This window comes from Eulemur rufifrons, chromosome 20, assembly GCF_041146395.1.
Source record: "Eulemur rufifrons isolate Redbay chromosome 20, OSU_ERuf_1, whole genome shotgun sequence".
Classification (NCBI taxonomy): domain Eukaryota; kingdom Metazoa; phylum Chordata; class Mammalia; order Primates; family Lemuridae; genus Eulemur; species Eulemur rufifrons.
The window spans coordinates 51,993,310-52,014,087 of record NC_091002.1 but is presented as its reverse complement, the minus strand read 5'-3'; the positions used below and the strand labels follow the sequence as shown (position 1 = coordinate 52,014,087).

Genomic DNA, 20,778 nt, shown 5'->3' with positions numbered 1-20,778 from the left:
TAATGGTGTTATTTATGATAGTGAAAAATGGAAACCTGCCCAAACATACAAGCAAGTACACTCAAATGGAATGTTACAGTTATTTAAAATGTGTACAGAGGCTACACAAGAGCAACAAAAATGTTTGTGATAGCTCCTGAAATTAAAATGAGCAAGACACGTGTCTGTAAAAGGTGCATTACAAATAAGTTTATAATAAAACAAGCCAACCTGTTCAGAGGAAATGAGACAGGAAGATAGCTGTCAAATGTCAACAGTGGTTACAGTTTGGAGTCTCACACTGACGTCCCACATCAGAGCCTGTGTTAAGTGCTCTATACACTTTAAGCCCTTTAATCAGATGAGGCAGATACTGATACCTTCGTTCAAAGCTCTTCACGCCTCAGCCACCACAAGCCACGGTACTTAGGGGAACACCTCGCCTTCTCCAACAAAGGAATCACAGAGTCCTCAAGGGCTGGGTCCACACTGAACTCACCCTTGTACCCCACAAAGCCCAGCAGACTCTTACCCAGAGGACATTTCCAATATTTGTTTAATAAAGACCACACAGAGCCCATAAACACAGTTCCCATAAACCAACATAAAGCAGAGTAAATACTGACTGCAGGTGGCGATGGTGCTTTTGCCCTTTGTTGGGACCAGTTCACCGTCCTATCGGGGCACACATTCATACAATTCCCGGTCACTTAACTTCCCTTGCTGTTTCCTCCGGGGCGATCCCCACTACCTCTGACCACCAAAGGAGGTCCGATGCTCCCGCTAAAGCAGCTTCCCAGAGGGAACTCCCGTGATAGCAGGAATGGACAGGTGCAAAAGCACCGGGAGTGGTGCAAAATGGAGCTTCTCCCTCAAGGGTCTTACGATGTGGTGAGCAACCCAGAGCGCAGAACGTTGTATGCCATCCTTTTTTTTTTTTTTTGGAGACAGAGGTCTTGCTGTGTTGCCCAGGCTGGTCTTGGACCTAAGTGTTGGGACTACAGGTGTAAGCCATTGTGCCCAGCCTATGCCATCTTTGGGTAAGAAAGGTTAAGGAACTGAATATTCGTATTTGCGTGCTCCTCCATTGAAGAAACACTGGGAAGACGAATAAGTAGCAATAACTGAGCCATCATGGGGGGGGTGAGGTTTCTGAGCTTTTGTACACTTAACAGAGGAGTCCTCACATCACCCTGGGCCCCCAGTCACATGCCCACTCCCCCACACCTCGGGGCAGCTCTCAGCAGGCAGAGAGACTGCATCCTGCCCCGCAGAAGCTGACGGGACACTGCCGTCTGGGGGAGCCTGCCCTGTGCGAGGGCCGTTCCTCCATTCCACCTGTGCCATCTTTGCTAATCTGACTTGGGCCAACTACTCCAAACTTGCCTTGTTTGTTCAGCACTTGAGGGGCTTCAGGTACCCACCCTGCTTCCCACGGTCCCCTCATCTGTAGAATGAGATGCGTTCAGAGGGCCACTGTGAGCACGGGGTGACAGAGCCACTTTGAAAGCCATCAGGTGCTGGCCCTAGGAGTGGGATCCTCTTCTTCCCAATGCCCACTTCCACCCAGTGGGCTCCCTGCGCCCGGGTGTGACCCAGCCTAGCTCTCCACCTGCACAAGAGGGACAATACGGGGCCTTCCCAACGCCCAGGGCTCTACACTACAAGAGCTCAATTGTAATTGCAGCTAAATGCGTGCAGGGGCAGGGAAGCCCCTTCAGTGGGGGCCGGCCCTGGCTGTCTGGCAAGCCTCTAGAGTGCCCAGCCCACCCTGTGACCTGGTGGGCTTCTCCTCAGAGATGTCGGGTCTGACCCCACAGGTTTGTCACCGTTACATTCTCACAGTTCACTCCGTTTATATTTGCAGCATTGAAGATTTGCAATTTGTATTTGGGATTGTTTCCTGCCTCGCCCAAGGGTACGGACTCACTGTGCCAGGGACCTGTGTTGGTTTATTTGCCACTCTTGTGTCACAGTCCTGAAAGACACACCACACAAGCTGAGGTGGGTTTTCCCCCAAAGGAATGGTTTATTGACAGGTTGCCCATTACTCGCTTTAAGAAGATACATCACTTCCCGCCCCCGCAGGCTGCCTTCTCACTGCGCCCCACCACGCCGAGCAGCTGTCTTCCCTGGGCCCTGCACCGGCTCGTGTGTGGAGTGTCTGAGATGGCCTGGGATACTTGGTTACCAGAGGACACCTGGAGCCCAGCATCCCGTCCCCTCTGGGGAGTGCAGAGCAGGCCAGGCCTCAGGGCCCGGCTAGCAGCCACTAAGGCACAGAACTGCCCCTCCAGACCACACCTCCTGACACACAGGGCCCTGATGGGAGGCTGGGGCGTGACAATTTAAAAACTGGAAAGAGATCTTTGTAGCTCTTGAGAAAAAGTGAGAGCGGAGTCCTGGCTGATCCCAACACCCACCCTGACCTGACCTGTGGGTCAGTTCTGTGTTTCACTGATCCTACGTGCAGTAAACAGGCAGGCCGGAGTCAGGGACCAGTGGGCCGCCCCGCCAAGGTGGCACTGTGCTGGGGGCACATCTCTCCTGAGGACAGAGGCTCTTCCCACTGTCTCCCCTCCCATCCCCAGGGGCCCGGGCGCCTTTAGGGCAGAGTGGGGAGCCAGTGGGGACGGCCGCAGTCCTGGAGAGACGCAGGTTTTGTGGCCGGGGATGCAGCGTGCTAGTGAAATGCAATACACCAACTGGGCAGCCGGGCTGCCACGTGCGCTGGACATAAAATTCTGCACAGTGCTCACAACCCATTAAAGGACCCCCATTTTTATATATAAAAAAACCATAAACAAAGCATAAGGCAATGTAAGGCTTGTATTTCAGCTTCAGTCCAAAGAAATAAAATTCTCTAACTATGAGGCTAAAGTTGTTTGCCTACTTTTAATTTTGAAACGTCCACTGCATTTAAAAAATAATGAATTTGCTTTTGTAAAAGCTAGATCATTAGTGTAACAATCAGGCAGCTGCTGTGGTAATCAGTCTCCCCATTCGGCATTTTGAGATAAAAAATTTCGATCAGGCAGGGCTTCTGGGTGACGGTGTTCCTTCCGTGAGTCAGGGAAGGAGGAGGGGGTCAGAAAATGCCACTTATCTCACAGAAATGACTCTTCAACCCTCGACATTCTGATGAGCTAACGAGAGGCCCAAGGGAGCCCGGGCCTGGCTGACTCCCCTCCAGATCCTGCACCCCAGGAAGGACGGCACAGCGCTCTGTTTCGTCTGCAAACTTTAGTGTGAAACATCTGTGTACAAGACCGTGTTCTCTGAGCCATGCGAGCGCAGCAGCCACATCTCCGCGTGGACGGCACGACCGTCCTCCAGCCGGCTCTGTCCACTCAGCGGACGGGCGCTCCGCTGCGCAGCGCAGATCCCGGCCGTGAGGAGGAGGAGGAGGGTGTGCTCGCACGTGTTCTGTGGCTGGGCGAAGCTGCTGCAGGCTTAGAAAGGCGCGGGATCCGACAGGGGCTGGTCGCCATTCCCCGTTGCGGAAGGGAGGTTGTCAGCGCTGTTCTCTCTGTCACCCACAACCTTAGACTATGGGAGGGAAACGATCAAGAAAGAAAAGCCTGAGAGAGCACACGGCACCTGGCAGGTCCTGGGTCCACGCTCAGTTCCCCACCTGGGTTCATGTAACGTGAACACCGCTCAGCCACGGAGAGTGACAAATCGCCGACAGGCAGCAGCCTGGACAGGGCTCCAGAGAATTATGCTGAACGGAGAGAAGCCCAAAGGCTGCATATTGTAGGGCTCCATTTATGGGACATTCTTGAAATGACATAATTATAGAAATGGAGAGGAGATTAGGGGCCGCCGGGGGCAGGGCAGTGGCTACGAAGGCGCCACAAGGGATCTTGGCGGAGGGAAGTTCTGTGTCCTGACTGTCGGTGTAGGTGCCCTGGTTGTGAGGCTGCACTACGGTTTTGCAAAACGCTGTCACTGGGGGAAGCTGCGTAAAAGGCACAAGGGACCCCTCTGCATCATTAAGGTTGGTGTAAAAGCAATCGCAGTGTTAGTAAGAATGTACTGGAATACGTTCTTAAATAAACGTGGTTATGTTCTACATCATTTTAATATGCATTTCTCACTTTATGTTTTTTTTGCTAATGACTTATTTACTTGCTGTTTATTTTATATGTATTTTAGACTATGGAAATGATGTTAGACAAAAAGCAAATCTGAGCGATTTTCTTATTCAAGTTCAAAATGGGTCGCAAAGCAGCAGAGACAATTCACAACGTCAACAACGCATTTGGCCCAGGAACTGCTAACGAACACACAGTGCAGCCGCGGTTCAAGAAGTCTCGCAAAGGAGTTGAGAGCCTTGAAGACGAGGAGCCAGTGGCGGCCATCGGAAGTTGACAACGACCAATTGAGAGCAATCATCAAGCTGATCCTCTTACAACTACATGAGAAGTTGCCAAACGACTCAACATCCACCATTCTACAGTCGTTCAACATTTGAAGCAAACTGGAGAGGTGGAAAAGCTTGATAAGCGGGTGCCTCATGAGCTGACTGAAAATCAAAAAAATCATCATTTTGAAGTCTCTTCTCTTATTGCTTGCAACAAAAACGAACCATTTCCCAATTGAATTATGATATGCCACGGAAACTGGATTTTATGTGACAACCAGCAACGACCAGCTCAGAGGCTGGACCAGGAAGCAACCCCAAAGCACTTCCCAAAGACAAACTTGCACCAAAAAAAGGCTGTGGTCACTGTGTGGTGGTCTGCCGCCGGTTTGATCCACTACAGCTTTCTGAATCCGGCGAAACCATGACATCTGGGAAGTGTGCTCAGCAAATCGATGAGATGCTCCAAAAACTGCAACACCTGCAGCCGGCGGGTCAACAGAAAGGGCCCGATTCTTCTCCACGCCCGACCACGTCGCACAACCAACGCTTCAAAAGTTGAACGATTTGGGCTACAAAGTTTTGCCTCATCCGCCATATTCACCTGATCTCCGGTCAACCGACTGCCACTTCACTTCTTCAAGCATCTCAACAACTTTTTGCAGGGAAAATGCTTCCACAACCAGCAGGATGCAGAATACGCTTTCCAAGAGTTTGTGGAATCCCGGAGCACGGATTTTTACACTACAGGAACAAACAAACTTATTTCTTGCTGGCAAAAATGTGTTGATTGTAAGGGTTCCTATTTTGATTAATAAAGATGTGTTTGAGCCTAGTTATAATGATATAAAATTCATGGTCCGAAACTGCTATTACTTTTACACCAACCTAATACTTCCTACAACTGCATGTGAGCCTCTCTACAGTGATTCGATCACTGATGATAAGCTGACGTGAGTGACGCGTCACACACCCCATCGAGAGAATCAGACAGTCCAGGTACAATTACCTTTATGGTCCCGACTCGGTCTTCAAACGACTTGAAAGTTGCCGAGTTCCTTTAGAGAGAGAGAGGACACGCTGGTGTAGAAAGCAGACTGTTGTGCCGCCCCCCGAGACCTGAAGGGTCAGGGCTGGGGCCGCCGGGCTCCCTAACAGCATCCCGTGATCTCAATGCAGAAACAGGGGGGCCCCTGGCAAGAGGGTCCAGCCAGGGTCACTAAAGAGGCTCCCCAGGTCAGAGTGGGGTCAGCCATGCCCACCAACCATAGGGGCAGGCCCGGATGTCACACGGGGGACTGCAAGCCCCCTGACTGCAGTGGGTGGGACCCCAGCACACCTTTGGTGCACCCTAAGTGCACACCCTTGGCTCTTCTGTACCTCGGTTATGAAAAGTCCTAGAGTTCCTCACACACGTCTCAGAAAAGTCAAGCGCAAGGAAAACCAAGGACAATGCTGGGACAGCAGGGTGGGGAAGAGGCGGAGGAGGAGACGGTGGCCCAGCCCCGTCTCTCAGTCCCTCTTACACAGCCAGAGCCCCTTCCTGCCCCGCGGCCTTGACGACACCCAACCAGTCTCCACAACAGGGCTCCCCTGAGAGTCGGCCACGCCTGACACAGCAGGCACGGGAACAACAGACCACAGCTCCGGGGTTTCCACAAAGGCTCTGAGACACTCAACCCCCCACCCCCTCAGTGACAGCAGGTGCCAGTGCCCACGTGGGAGCCCCCATACCCGCCCCCCGGCCTCACCCTGCAGGCCGCCAGGACTCGGAACATTCAGGACAGGGCCCGGTTTGGCAGAAGGGTCTCCTCTGGAGGCCACAGGATAAGAGTCTCACCCCCACCCACTCCCCCTCGTCAGCCTCTGGGATCTTTCCCAACTCTCAGCCGATGGGTGGGACACAGGAATGGAAAGGTGTGACCAGCAGGAGCCGCCCAACCCCCACCCAGAGACACCCCAGCTCCGGCGCCGCGGGGGGCAGGCGTACGTTACCTCATGGCCGGCATACTTATCGAGTGGCGGATGGAGTAGCTGCTGCTCGGAAGCATGGCGGGAGCAGAGGAGGAAGCGAGAGTTAACACGGGGGGTGAGATCGGCAGGCGTGTCAGCGTGTAAACCCAGCCCCGCGGGCCCGCTGCTCCAGCACAGCGGGAGCAAACTGCCTGCTCCCCCACGCAGCGCCCCAGAAGGAAAACCGTCCCCGGGCTCCTCTCCCCCAGTCCTCGGAGAGTGTCCACAGCCACCGGCAGTGTGGCACTGGGGGCAGGAGCCTTGCAGAGGGGACTGTGAGGAGACCTAGGCCCGGGCTTTCACAAATACGTGGTGCCCACGGCCTTCGGATGCCCTTACTTGACTTCACAGCAAGTCAAATGACCTTTTACTAAAAGAGAAACAACCAAGTCAAGTAAAAATATCTGAAATCAGATTGTTCTGGATTCGGCTCTGGACCTCGGAGCTCTAATGAGAAGAGCAGGCTTGGGAGAAAGACCTAAGGTTCTCGGGTAAAAAATGAGACGAAGCTCACCCGGGGGCACAGGTGTGCTTCTCAGGAAAACAAGGACACGGACTAGCGTACGAGACAACAGCAGTGAGGGGGGCAGCACAGCCCTTCCAAGTCAGAACGCTGCTTCTTAGGAATAAGCTCAAGTGCGGACGCCGAGAGGCCCATGCTGCACGAGGCTGGTCGGCCACGGGCTGAGCCGGGCAGGTGGCCTGCACGTGCCCAGGTGTGAAGCACTGGGGGGGGGGGGGGGTCTCTGCATCCATCACGCGCTGGCTGAGCACAGAGAAGCCAAGGCTTCGTTCCCTGCGGCGCCAGTTTCACGGCCACGCACCCCCCTCCGCCCGCACAGCCCCCACAGGGCCCCGCCAGCGTCCGCCCTGCCCTGACTCAGGGACAGCCTTCCGCAGCCGCGGCCAGGCTCAGTCTTACCTAAAGGAGTGTGAGAACGGGTGGGCCCTAGAAGGCGGCAGCAGGAGAGAAGAAAAGCAGCGTTAAGCAAGGGAGGCCAGCGCCCGCCCACGACCGTCCGCGGGGAGCCCCAGGCCGCTTTGCTCACGCCCTGGGCGGCCACTGCAGTCCTCACGCCGTCCAGGAGAGCAGCCCTGGCTCCAATCCCCCACGTCCTGACTCCACGAGAGACTCCCACGAGCGCTCAAAGGGCAACTGCACAGCCCACAGCTCTGCCTCCTGGCACGGTCCCTGTGTGAGCAGCCCCAGCTCCCATAGCCCGTGCGGAGGTCAGAGGGGAGAGGCCCCAGAGAGGGCCAAAGCCAGCACCCGGAACACAAGTGCCCCTCGGAGCAGCGCAGAGGTTTGAGGGGCACTGCAGCGAGTCCGGCAGGCTCGGCCAATGGTTGGCGTCAGGGGCCTGTGTTCCCCAAAGCACTTCAGTTGAACGGGAGCACAAGCTCCACGAGGGGCCTGAACACTTGCGGGGGAAGCACTTCTGCGCTGAGCCCTGTCCGTGGACAGCAGACGCCAGCCTGGAAACTGCTGTGCCCGAGGGTGGCTGCAGGCACAGAGGACACAGGCAGCCACTCCTCCACCGTGCGGGTGGCCCACGCCACAGAGGGAGCTACCGAGGACCGGCAGGCTCACTCACGGTGCCTGAGGTGGCCACACCCCCTCACTGCCACAAGTGGGACCTGCTGCCCTAGGGGAGAGAGGAGCAGCCTGAGGTCCAGAGGAGGCAGGTGCCCTGGTATAAGGTCACAGAGCTGAGGGTGACCCGACCCTGGGGCAAACCGCGCTCTGATCTGAATCCAGCTCCCTCTTCCCATCGCGTAGGCCCGCAGACACAGCAGGGGCCTCACGGTCCAGGTGACCCATGACGGGCCATCACAGACACATGCGTTGTCTGGGCAACTGTCCTAAAGGACCTGCACCCAAGGATTAGGGGGGGCCCCCTGGGCTCATCCAACCCGGAACCTCCCCGAACCCGACTTTCATTTTTAACAAGCAGCGAACTCTCAGCCAGGACGTTAACGGGCCTCAAACTCAGAAACCACCTGTGACCACCTGCGAGACCATGGGCAGACACCAAGGCCTGCGGTGCCAGAGTTCACTCCACCCCTGCAAACACCACCAGCAGGGCCCTAGGCTCAGACACGCCAGCAGACATGCCGACCTCCCCTCGGCAACACGGACACGACCTGCCAACTGCAGAGAGCACCTGCATGCCAGAGCACCTGTGCAAACACCACACACCGCACCCTGGGGCCAGGCACTCAGACACAGCTGTCCTGATGTCATTGAGACCAGAACCCCCTCACTGCCAGCCACGGCCCTGGGGCCACATGACATGGGGTCTCCCAGGTCTCTGAGGAGAGAGTTGGGGCTGCACGCTTTGTCCAAGGAGGAGGAGCAGACAGCGAAATGGGACTGTGCCCCCTGTGCTTCCGGAGAAGAAGAGGCCACAGAAAGAACTGCCTGGAGCCAGGCGTGGTGGCTCACACCTGCAGTCCCTGCTACTCGGGAGGCCAAGGTGGGAGGATCCCTTGCGCCCAAGAGTTCGAGGCTGCAGTGCTAGGGTCGTGCCACTCCAGCCTGGGCGAGAGAGCGACACCTTCTCATTTACAAAAAGAAAAAAGCACCTGGATCAAAAGGGCCAGGCCGGTTCCTGCCCAGTCCCTCCCGTCAGCGCCAAGGGCTCCGCACGCCCACCTGATTTCCACCCAGGACGCTCTGCACTCAAAAGGGAGTGAAGATACTTAAAACCAGTAACTCCAAAGGTGAACACACTCCTAGCAGGGCACAATGTAGGCACAGCAGATACCTGTTGCTTCCTTAAAATGCTCTGTGGTACAACTGCTCTGTGGCAAGACAGGCGTTTTCAGGAGGAAACAGGCAACAGCCTAGTGCGGTCCCTCCTCACCCTGGTGCTCACTCTGCGGCTGTCCCTGGGAGCAAGGCCCCACCGCGTGTGGTCAGGGACTGTCACTGCACTCACTGCCATGCAGAGCAGGTGGCCACAGGAGGTGCCCCAGGGTGAACTCCCACACAGCCTGGGGGGGATCATGGCAGACCCTGGCTGCCAGCTCAGAGCCTTTAAGGCTGAGCTCAGCTGCAGCTGGGGGGCACGGCCTCCTCCTGGGCCCAAGCTCAGCGGTGGAGGACAGGGCCTGCATTTATAGAGTAACCCACAAAGGACTCCCCCAGCCACAGCTACCGGGGGGAGCATGGCTGCAGCCCCAGGTGTGAGGATGCACAGAAGAAACACACAAGGTGTACTGACCGTGCAGCTTCTCCGAAGGTTTGACCCTTCTCAAAATAAAGGTTGTAGGGTGGGGGTAAATTACACCTCAAACAAAAATAAAAGGTGAGCACAACTCCCAGGCAGAAGCTGTCCCCTCTGCATGGCTGGGTGGGTCCCCAGTGTGGATGTCTGTGTCCTCCCCTGCGGCTCAGTGGTCAGGGCAACAGAGCCCCCCAGCCTGAGGCCCCATCAGCCCACCCCAAGCCAGGCAGTGGGACAGGCTTGGCCCGAAGCAGGCACAGAGGGGTCAGCCCAGGGGAGAGACACACCCATCACCGAGTCCTGCAGAGCCACGAGAAGGGAAGAGGGGAAGGGCCACATGGCGCCCAGCACACCGGGTCCTCGGGGCACCACCAGAAGATTCTCGACTATGAGAGGCCAAAGCCCAGAAACTGCCTTTGTCGGGATGGGGCGGGGGCTACAGGGAGGCACTCCCTAAGGTCTGAAAATGAGGGGACTGGTTTTGAGTGTGGGGGCTGGAGCCAGGATGCTGCTGGTGATGGTGACAATCCACACTATGGTTGTCACCTGGCCCTCACACCCTGTGAGGGAGGCCTTGCCTGAGACACGGCCAGGAGGCAGCACGGCCAGGCTTCGCACCAAGGCTTCTGGCTCCAGGGCCCAGTCCCCCCATCACCTGCTGTGTGTCAGAGATCTGTGGTGTGACCGGAGAGCCCAGGACAGGGACTGCCGGGCAAATGTGCTTGGCCCATCAGGCTGGGTGGGAGCTGCTATGTGTGGCCGCGAAGTGCCTGGCTCTCCACTCACTTCTTGGCCTCTGTCCTGCTCTGCAGCACCTCTGATGGCCAGAAGGTTCTACCAGCCTCTGGGAAATCACACTCGGAGCTGGGCTGCACTCTCAGACACCTGGGGCAGGCAAACACCCCTGAGGAAATGCCCTGCTGAGCACCTGGCCTAGAGGGGCTGGTGACCTGCCCAGACTGACAGCCCACCCTGAACCCCAGGTCAGAGTCCCTGTCTCTCACTGGAGCTGCAAGCAGCAGACTCCTGCCACCCCCAAGCTGCCCAACGGCACTAACGACTGCCCGTCCCCGAGGAATACTGAAATGGCAGAAAGGCAGCCAGCGGGAGGCAGATGACCCCCCCAAACAAGGCTCCATGTGCAGACTGTCCCAGGCTGGCAAGGCCACAGCCCCAGGCCTAGGCAGGCTTCCTGCAGCACCTCCAGCGTGTCACACCTCGCTGTCCCTGACCAGGGCAGTGAGGCCGGGCCGGGGGTGTCTCACCTCATGTCTCCGAGCTTCCTGCTGATGGCAGAGCCCACCGTGGACAGGGCAGCCGAAGTCTTCTGTCCTGCCTGTGAGAGAGTTTCCTGAGTCTTCTTGTAGCTGGAAGGAGACACACCAGTTCAACCAACCATCCAACAGCAAGGGCCGGCCACGGCCACGGCCAGGAACCAAAGCACAGGAGAGCCCCCCAGGGGCAGGCCGGGGGGAGGCCACTGGGAGTGAGACCTGCTGGGGGCTGTGCAGGGCACTCGGCCCAGGGCTCCTTGGCCCTGGGGAAGCTGCAGTGGCAGCAGGAGTGGCCGGCGCTGCAGACACACCCACCGACTCTCAGCAGTGCATGGAGTCACCACCTCCCAGTCCTGCGGACACTTCCTGTTCTCTGTCTTACTGGTCAACCTCGCCTCCACCTCACCTGAAACTCGGCCCACTCTCCTGCCTCCTCTCAGCATCTGACTGCTTGAAAGGCACCAACCTGCCTGCCCCAGAGCAGACGGGCCACTGAGGCCCTGGATCCGGGCAGGCAGTGCCAGAGCAGGAGAAGCCAGAGGAGAAGCCAGGAGTCCTCCTGTCAGCTCCCTGCCCAGGCCAGCGCAGGCTCAAAGAGCTCCCTCCCCTCTTCTCACAGACGACAGTCCCCGGAGGGGAGAAAACGCAAGCTCAACCACACCCACTCGGGGACGAGCTTCGCAGCACGGATGTGCAGCCCGTGGTCTGGTCCTGGCCACAGGGAAGACTACCACATCGGTGCCCTCCCGCCCTCCAGTGTCACCCACACATGGGCGCATCACACGAGACAGCTCTGTAACCTCAATGTGAGCAAGGACACAGCGGCACAGGGACACTCTTGGGCCCACCGCGAGAGTCAACGCCTGAAGCTGCTGCCCTTGTCCAGCTGCCCCCAAAAGACATGGCAGCCTCTAACACAACAAAACCCATAAACAGAACCCAAACCCAAAGCCACCTGGCCACGGCTCCTCACTGAACAAAGCCAGGGAGCCAGAGGCCAAGCGGAGACGGGCTTCTGAGGCTGTCTCAGCGCCACCAGGGCCAACCTTAAGAGCCGGCAAGCCTGGCAAACCCCGAGGGAGCAGCAGTTGGAGACGACAGGCCTCTGGAGCAGATGCAGGCTCTCGTCCCCAGTGTGAGTGTCACCAGGATGCAGCAGGCATCAGCAACAGGCCCTCCCCCTCCCCGCAGGAGGCTCCCAGCCCATCCCGGCGGCGTGCGAGGCTGCGGCTGTGCACTGCCTGCTGAGGCGACCTAGGGCCTGGCCAGACCATACACTTGCCTCTCAAAATGAAATTACGAAGATTATCTGCACCTACAACCATTGTTTTAAAATAAAACACCAGGGAAAAGATAACTAATGACCTGCAACATTGTTCTAAAAATGCAAATTCAGAACACATCTTCAACCTCCATTTTTCCTGGAATAACAAATACATAAAACCATGTTAGCATTCTGTGGTCTGTTGAACTAAAATGGTGTAAAGCAGAGGATTTAGAGAAAAATCCTCATAGAATCGCTGTTGGTGCCCAAAGGGTGGAGGTGGGGAGGTAGAGTCAGAAGAGTAACAAGCACCTGTACCAGGTGCTGCCCTGGGACGGCCCGGAAGGTGACTCGGGCAGGGCGGAGAGCACCGACACCAGCAGCCAGGAACTACACTTGCATCACACCACAGCCCCCAGCATTTCTCGGGTGTGGCAATGGAGGGTCACAGTGAGTCTCCTTCAGAAACAGGAACCTCCAAGCCGGGGAGGCCCCTGGAAGCAATGGGCACCACCTGCACGGCCCGAGGCCACCATCGGCACCTCGCTGGCCCTTCTCTCCCTGCAGCAGGGCCCCGCCCAACACGCGAGAACCTCACACACACACACTCTCCTTGGTGAACGGGGAGGCCGTGGCCAATACCACCCCACGACACAGGTGGGGAGGCTAAGCTCAGGGGACGGGGCTGGGGTCAGAGCCAGCATCTACACCCAGATAACTGGGCCCAGCTGTACTGGAGAGTGCCAGGCTGTGCCAACCCAGCCAGCTCCCCTTTGGGAGTTAATCTGACCTTTTGGGGCAGGACCCTGGACAGACTGCACTCTCCCCCCGCTGCCAGCGAGTGTGCCCGTCAGCCAGCATGGAGCATCTGGCGGGTGCTCCTCCTCCTCCCCTTCTCCTGCGTCTGCCTTTGGGGGCCACCCCAGCACCACCTGGGGTGGGCAAGTGATCCAGGCCTAGCCAGAGGCGGCCAGAGGACACCAGCTCCCTGGCCACAGCCACTGGTCCAGCAAGGCCATACTGGGCCACAGTGCTGTGGGACTATAAAGCTGGGACAGGGCTTCTCTGCCAGGTGAGGACTCCCTCCTCCCTGTTCAGCTGACACACCTTTAACTGTGCTTTCTGTCACCTGCAACCAAAAGAGCTCAAAATGAACCAGCTAGCAACTGCAGAAGTATATGGTGCCCACTCTTAGCACTAGGGTTTCTAGCGAGATCTACCTATAAAAAAAGACTCCAATGAGGTGATTGTTTCATGACTCATTTCCGCATTTCTGCTCAGATACAGAAGTGCTTAGCCGAGAGAAGAGAGTGTTGGCAGCATCACAACTATTTAGGTGCAGCACGGCTTTACGAGGGCCAAGCACCAGAGGTGTGGACGCTCACATCACCTACCAGGCCACGTTCTCATTCCAGTCCTCCAGGGGCTACTGGCTGAAAAGAACCTGCAAACACGTGGTCAGCAAAGTCTGCAAGCTGCTCTCACCCCCTTCCCTGCAAACGCACCGGGCAGCGGAGCCTCGCCCACAGCCCCCTCCTGAAGCCTGACTAGAGGGGCGCCAACCAGGCTGAGAGCATGGCATGGCCAACATTCTTAGCCACCCTGTCCCCTAAGCTGTGCTGCCCTCTTCCTGGCCTGTCACTGCAGAAATGCCTCCAGCTCTGGAAACACCAATGTGACAACTCTTCCACCGACAGAGTCAGGGGTGACACTCGGGAACAGCCTCTGCCAGGTGGAGCAGCAGCTACCAATGTCCACGCTGAGCCACCAGGTTTCTCTCAGAGGGGCCAGAAGTCTCAGTGTCCAAAGCTCTTTGAAGAACTATTATTGGAAACAGTATCCCAGCAGCTTGACCTCAGTGGTTTTGGAGAATAGCACTCAAGTCTCCCAAGACTGTTTTCAGATGGAGCCTGCACTACGTGTCCGCCTGGGGCCCAAACTGCACAGACGACAGTCACCGTCTCAACCCAAGAAACGCTTCCTCCCCAGCAATGTTCGAGTGCAGCCCTAGAGACACAATGCAGCCCACCAGCGCTCCTAGAATACCTAGGGCACAGCTGGCTGCCAATGCTCACGGACCACCAGAGCTTCCTGGCACCTGCCTCCCACGGTGACACTGGACCGTGACGCTCCATGCACGCAGCGAGCCGACCTGGCCCCCAGGCACCTTTGAGACAAGCCCGGCAGCAACCACTTCCTCTCTGCTCGTGTTCTGTGGCAACCGTGACAGCACTTCCTTCTAAACAAGAAATGGAAAAGTCCCACAGAGGCCATTTTTAAATATTCCCCTGCTCAGTTCAAAGAGGTTGTAATCAGACTGGAGCACAGATAAATGAAGGGCTACTATCTACTTCAAGGGTCTCACAACACCAGGGGTCACTCTGCGGCACACCTCTGGCACACACACAGCTATCCACACATTACGTCCACTCTGCTGACACTCCGTGTGAGGGCAATGCAGTGCCTCCCAGACCACGAGGACTTCAGTTCCCAACAGCACAACCTACTCCACACCCTCCTCTCAAAACCACCCCTAAAGTAGGAGTGAAGCTCTGAGAACCTGACAGCTGGAGCCAAGTATGCAGGCGCACGAAGACAAAAAAAACCCAACCCAACAAAAATTCACCACTGACACAATCAGGCCAGGTGGTGCCCTCCACTTTGTTCACTGTCGAGAGCCGTCTGCTAGTCAGAGGTGCAGCCTGAGCCCAGCCAGGTCTCCCATCTAAGGGACACGCGTCAGGCAGAAGGGACTTAAGTGTGGTCTGGCTGCTGAGTGAATCTCTTTCGGCTACTGTACCTGTTCCACAAGAGTTGAAAGAATAGTTTCATTTATACTTGAGAGGAGAAAAGTCATAGTGAGAAGAAATACCCAGCCAACACCAAAACACCAAAACACGGTTTGTGCCTCGCGTGCACAGCCCCCTGCCCCTAAGGAGAGCCAGAGGCGGAGAAGAGCAGGGAGGTGCTGACGGCACTCACAGGTCCGACTGGGTCACTTTCTCATTCCACTCTCCAAGTTTCTCAGAAGTTTTCACGTAGCTAAAAACAGAAAGTCTGTGGTGAATTATTTAGAAGAGCTATTGCGACCCAGGCTTCAGACTGCGGTGAGATTCCAGGGAAGACAGAGAAGGGCCGGCTGGCAGCCACTCCGTCTCTCTGGTGTGCCTGTGAGCAGGGCCCACTGCCTCGGCCACACCCTGTGCAGGCCTGGGGAGGCCGGGGTGTCAGCGGGCCAGAACTGCCCGTTCCCTTTCTTGTCACATGAAAGGAGCCCTTGTTTTCCACTTGAAGGCTCTTGGGGAGCACCGCTGCTGTGGGGAGTTGGGCGGGCACAGCCCACAGGCCACAACCTTCTTTGGGGTTTAAAACCTACAGTGTCCTAGGACAAAAACATGGGCATTTCATAGGTGAGATACATGAAATGCAACTGAATCTTTCTGTGGGGACATGGCTTCTGGGAAACATTCCACCCCTCGTAGGTTTCAGAGAAGCCACATAGACAAGTCCAAGTCAGAAAGCAGTGCTTCCCAAATTCAGAGAGCTGAGTGACATCTGGGTCAGAGGTCCTGGGGTTATGGGGCCACATGGTATAGTCTGGGTCAGCAGACATAGTTACGGAGACCACAGAAAAGCCATTCTCATTAAGGGCCTAATTAGTGCTCTCTCAAACTGGACCCTGAAATATATCCTTCCTGTCCATTTCTGCCAGGACAACTAGCCACTCACCTTTCTAAAACACACATGGACTCCAAGCTCTTTGAATCAACAACATTACGGTCCCCAGGTTGAAGACCTGGGGCCTCCCGATGGCTGCTTCCAGACAGGCTCACTGGACCCTGCCCGTGTAAGGCACCCTGCCCCTAAACACGAACACTCTCTACCCCTGGGCAGAGGCACACCCCTGCTGAACATCTTCTCCAGCCAGCAGGGCAGCCCCACGGTGGGGCAGGTACCTACGCGTTGGAGACCTGCACGTCATGCCAGCTCCTGGACAGATTCTGCTTCAGACCCCCCAGCGCGGAGAGGCCCAGCCTCCTTTTGAGCTCCCCGCAGTGCCTCTCCTTGGCTGCCAGCACCTGGCGCAGAGTGACGATTTCCTCTTCCACCTGCAAAGCATGCAGTTGACATGATGAACCATCACCATCACAGGAAGTGACTAACATCCTTATACATGCTGCAATGAACTATGTAAAAACAAGCCAAAAAGTAAATTCCCTTTTGTGCTTAAGGCAGTTTGAATTGGGAAACAGAAAGATGCCCGATAACAAAGCCCTGGGAGGCAGGAGGATTGATTACGGACAGGAATTCCAGGTCGCAGTGATCTGTGAACACACCATTTGCACTCCAGCCTAGGCCACACAGCGAGATCCTGTCTCTAAAAAAATATTCATTAATTAAATTTTTTTTTTTTTTTTTTTAGACAGGGTCTCACTCCATTGCCTGGGCTAGAGTGCAGTGGTGTCATCATAGCTCACAGCAAGCTCAAACTCCTGGGCTCAAGTGATCCTCCTGCCTCAGCCTCCTGAGTAGCTGGGACTACAGGCAGGCACCACAATGCTCGGCTAAATTTTCCATTTTTTGTACAGACAGGGTCTTGCCCTTGCTCAGGCTGGTCTTGGACTCCTGGCCTCAAGCAATCCTCCTACCCTGGCCTCTCAAAGTGCTAGAATTACAAGCGTGAGCCACTGCACCTGGCCTAAAAATTTTTTAAATAAATAAATAAAATAAAAATTTGGCCAGGTGCAGTGGCTTATGCCTGTAATTTCAGCACTTTGGGAGGCCAGGAGTTTGAGACCAGCCTGGACAACAAAATGAGACCTTGCCTCTAGAAGAAATAAGAAAAATCAGCCAGGTGTGGTGGCATGTGCCTGCAGTCCCAGCTACTTCAGGAGGCTGAGGCAGGAGCATCAGGAATTTAAAGCTGCAGGGGGCTACATAGTGCAACTGCACTCCAGCCTGGATGACAGTGCAAAACCCCATCTCGTTAAAATAAAATAAAATAAAATAAAGGCCTTGCTTCTTAAAACAGAGCAAAGGCTTGCAATGAGCAGTGTTCCAAACTCTACAAAGTTCATTTCCCTAGATTTCAGGATCTGAAGTGAGTCACTATTAAACTCCGTATTACAGGGTGAAAAGCACTTTTCACAAAGGAAGTAATTTTAGAAGAAAAATTAAGATCCAGGGCAGAGAGATTCATGGGGTCTTAAGAATGACTGTCAAGTACTGATTCCAACACAGAAACTCCCGGCAGATAGCATGCTAAGGGAGGCCACCCCTGTGTGCACACTCTCCTCACGCAGCACCTGAGGTCTAGGCAGAGGTGGGAGGAAGAAATCAGGCCCTGTCTCCACTGTCAGGTGGCTCTGAGTCCAACACACGGAGCTGGGCACATGCAAAGAGAGCCCTGTAATCAGTGGGAACACAGGGCAGGGTGAGAGCTACTCTTCCAGAGCAGTGGCCCTCACTAGCCCAAGAGAGCCTTGACTCACGGCCGCCCCAGGACAGACAGTCAAGCCACAGCACCTTGGTGAGCTCAGCCCTGAGCTCCTCCTCCTCAGCCTCCGTTAGGCCCTCGACAGCCAGAGTCCGGGCAGCCACACCTGTGTCTACAGGGACATCAGTCATGGAGTCAGACAGCAGACCTTTGTTAGGAGAATTCAGGTTGATGTCTGTCAGAGACAAAATGAGGCAGGCAAGTGTCAAGTAAGTTCCTAGGAGTTAAATGGGGTAGAGGTCTCCACCAGGGGGAAAGTAACGGTGGGAGGGACACTCTGGAGACTAAAACCTCTTCTCTGAAAGGTCTGTGAAGACAGTCTGGGCGTTAGCATGAGAGCAGCCAGACCTCAGGCCACATGAGCAGCAAATCTAATACCAGTACGAGAAATGCCGGCTCAAGGCACCCAAACCCTAACTCTGGTTTCCCTGTTTCTCTAGTGAAGCAGGAACCAGTACTGTAAAGACAACAGTCCAACCTAACAGATCTTCCAGTTTTTATAGAAAAGGAACTTAGCATGGCTTAAACACAATAAGGATCACTTTCCACCCAACTCATCTGCCAAGGCACATGCTAAAATTATGTACAAGGAGCATGTGCTAGTCACCAATCCCTGCAGGGAGTCAGCAAAACAAAAACCCCCGTTAATCACATCCTTGACCCTCATCCCTCAGCCAGGACACTACCAGCATGTGGAGAGGTCCGTGCACCTCAGCTATACCCAGATCAGATTCCAATTCCTGCAGTCACTATTTTTTCTTCATGTAAAATGCATCTTCCTGTCCACACTAACAGTCTACAAGACATCATGTAAGGAAAAATGGTTGACTTCAGTTCTCTCCACCTCCAGACACATGACCATTGTTCAGTACTCTTATGCAATTAGTATTGAAAACATCTTCCTTCTTGACAAGCAGTTTGTAAAGAAACAAGCTTAGTATGGTGTCTGATGTGTTTTTAATAAAAGCAACAAGCACACTGATCTAACATGTTTAAAGGTAAGTTAAAAGGCATAAAGATTGGAGAGAAGGGAAAGTGTCTTTAATTACAGATATGTTAGTCAACTGTATAAATCCTAAAGAGTCTACTAAAAATAGCCTGCACTTAAAACAAGGACGTTCTGTTCAGAAGCAGCCGGCTGCATCCCATTCCCTTCCCGTGTCCCACACAGCTGGAGCTGCACAATTTCTTGGTGTTCAACAGATGTTTACTAAATGAACTATACCCACTTTTTATCAACTGATTCTGATTTTTATCTGAGACCAACCTACATGATTCTATTTCATCATTTGTATCCACTGTGTTCAACCTACTCAAGTTCAGCAAGTGCCTTAAAATCTCTATTTTTCTTTTCTATTTCTGAAACAGAAGGCTTTTGGACAGTTTCTGCTGATGAAGCTAAAATTGGATCCCCCGGAAATCACCCTCAAGATAGAAACTGGACACTTAACCAAGAACGTGCCAGGCACCTCACAACCACTCTGCGAGATACCAACCTCACCACAGCCCTGCAGGTCGGAGCCACTCACATTCTGATTTATGGATGAGACTGGAGAGGCCAGGACAGTCTTACCAAAGTTACTACAGAAAGTAAGCATGGGGCTGGCGCCCTAGGTGGGGAAAAAAAAAAATGTATACTACCTGAAAAATGGGGGTAATAGAAAGACCAATCTCAAAGGGTTATTCGGAAAATAGTAAAAGATCATTTGAGAAACAGGCTTACAATGGTGTCCAGCACACAGCAAGTGCTCAGTGAGTGTTTTCTGTCATTCTTATGACCAGAATCTAGTTCTTGTGATGCTTAATTAGAGATGCAAACTAAACAGTGAAAAGCCTCCTGAATTTAACAGACCTGGGGGCGTTTGATGTTCAAATATTTTGTAAACAGCCATTAAAAGTATAAAAACCTTCAGAATGTACCAGAACCCAGGAATTCTGATAATTAATATGTGGATGCAAGCCAAACATTAGGAAAACTTCCTGGACTTATCCAGTGTGGTTATGACAACGTAGAAATTTAGCATCCCCTCTCTAGAGCCCCCAACTGGAAGACAGACTTGTATTATCTTCTCAAGATTTTAACCTCCTGGGCCTGCTCCACGTGCCACCTCATGCTGGTCTGGGGTGTCTGTTCTGGAAACTGGCGTGGGACGCTGGGTGTGCCCCAGCCTCACTCCACCCCTCTCCCCGCGAGGCAACCCCGAGGTAGCCTGGGCTCCTAGCAGAGTTACCACCCAAGGGGCGCTGCGCAGTACGGGAGGACGGTTCCACCTCCCCTTGTCTTCCCCGGAGCCGCCCTCAACACCTCGGCCCGGGTCCAGGGCCACCACACAGGAGTGTCCCCGAGGCCCCTTCGCAGAGACGGAAGGCGGCAGTGCACGGGCCGGGCGGGGAATGAGTGGCATAAGGAGACCTGCCTGGAGTGAGGAAACACAAACTCTGGGAACAAGGGAGAGCGCCAGGGAAGCGGACCTCAGAGCGGTCCCAGGGGAGACAGGGAGGGCAGCTGGAGGGGCCAGGAGGCAGTCCGAGCCGGGGGCGGAAGACGCACACCACGACCTGAGAGCTTCGAGGTGACGGGCCCGGGAGCTGAAGAGGGGTCGCGAGGCGGGCGGGCAGAAGCTGTGGGGACCCAGAGTCGCACAGGCGATCCCAGGGAGGAGCGGGGCGCGGGGAGGCCCGGGCCCATCTGCGGCGGAGGCGCCGGGCCGGCAGGTACCTTGGCCGGCGGAGTCCATGTTCAGGCGGCGGCCGGGCCGCAGCTGACGTCTGGGCCGCGGTTGCCCGAGCTGTAGAAGACAAACAGGCCGCGCCCGGAGTCGCTCGCCGCGTACACACAAGCCAGCGGAACCTCCTCGGGCGACGCGGCCTTACGTAATCAGCGACGCGACAGCTCACTTCCGCTTGGGCGCTTGGTCCGCCTTCCTCCCGCCCCCCACAAGCGGCGTCCAATGAGAGCGTGGCTTGGCCCCGTCCCGGTTTATCCGGTTCAACCTGATAGGCCGAAGCTGCGGGCGAAGCAAGAAACGGAGGCTGAGTTCGGAGACAATCCGTACTGCGGTTGGCTCCACCAGCGAGACGCACAGGTAGAACGGTCAGAGCAGCGGTGCGCGGGGAACTGGGAAGTGGGAGGACCGTGCAACATGGTGCTGCGG

General features: G+C 55.3%; 1 protein-coding gene across 10 annotated transcripts; it reads right to left on the bottom strand.

Moving 5' to 3' along the window:
* Positions 1-1,495: 1,495 nt before the first annotated feature.
* Positions 1,496-20,469, bottom strand: TPD52L2 (TPD52 like 2). 10 transcript variants are annotated; one of them, XM_069496217.1, is made up of 9 exons: positions 20,343-20,469; positions 17,653-17,798; positions 16,087-16,235; positions 15,109-15,168; positions 10,854-10,955; positions 7,281-7,307; positions 6,341-6,382; positions 5,355-5,403; positions 3,356-3,528 (listed from the first exon to the last, which is right to left on the bottom strand). In XM_069496217.1, the coding sequence occupies exons 1-9, from the start codon at positions 20,359-20,361 to the stop codon at positions 3,433-3,435; spliced, it is 690 nt and encodes a 229-aa protein (XP_069352318.1). In that variant the 5' UTR covers positions 20,362-20,469; the 3' UTR covers positions 3,356-3,432. The 10 variants fall into 10 exon arrangements, with proteins under 10 accessions (XP_069352320.1, XP_069352318.1, XP_069352319.1 ...); XM_069496218.1 differs by lacking the exon at positions 7,281-7,307; XM_069496221.1 differs by lacking the exon at positions 15,109-15,168.
* Between the last annotated feature and the right edge of the window lie 309 nt (positions 20,470-20,778).

Bases quoted from the DNA above. Each gene is read 5' to 3' on its own strand.
- TPD52L2 (XM_069496217.1), bottom strand. The intron at 15,169-16,086 runs GTAGGTACCTGC...TTCTGTTTTTAG, and splicing joins GACGTGCAGGTCTCCAACGC to CTACGTGAAAACTTCTGAGA. The intron at 5,404-6,340 runs GTAACGTACGCC...CTCTCTCTAAAG, and splicing joins ATAAGTATGCCGGCCATGAG to GAACTCGGCAACTTTCAAGT.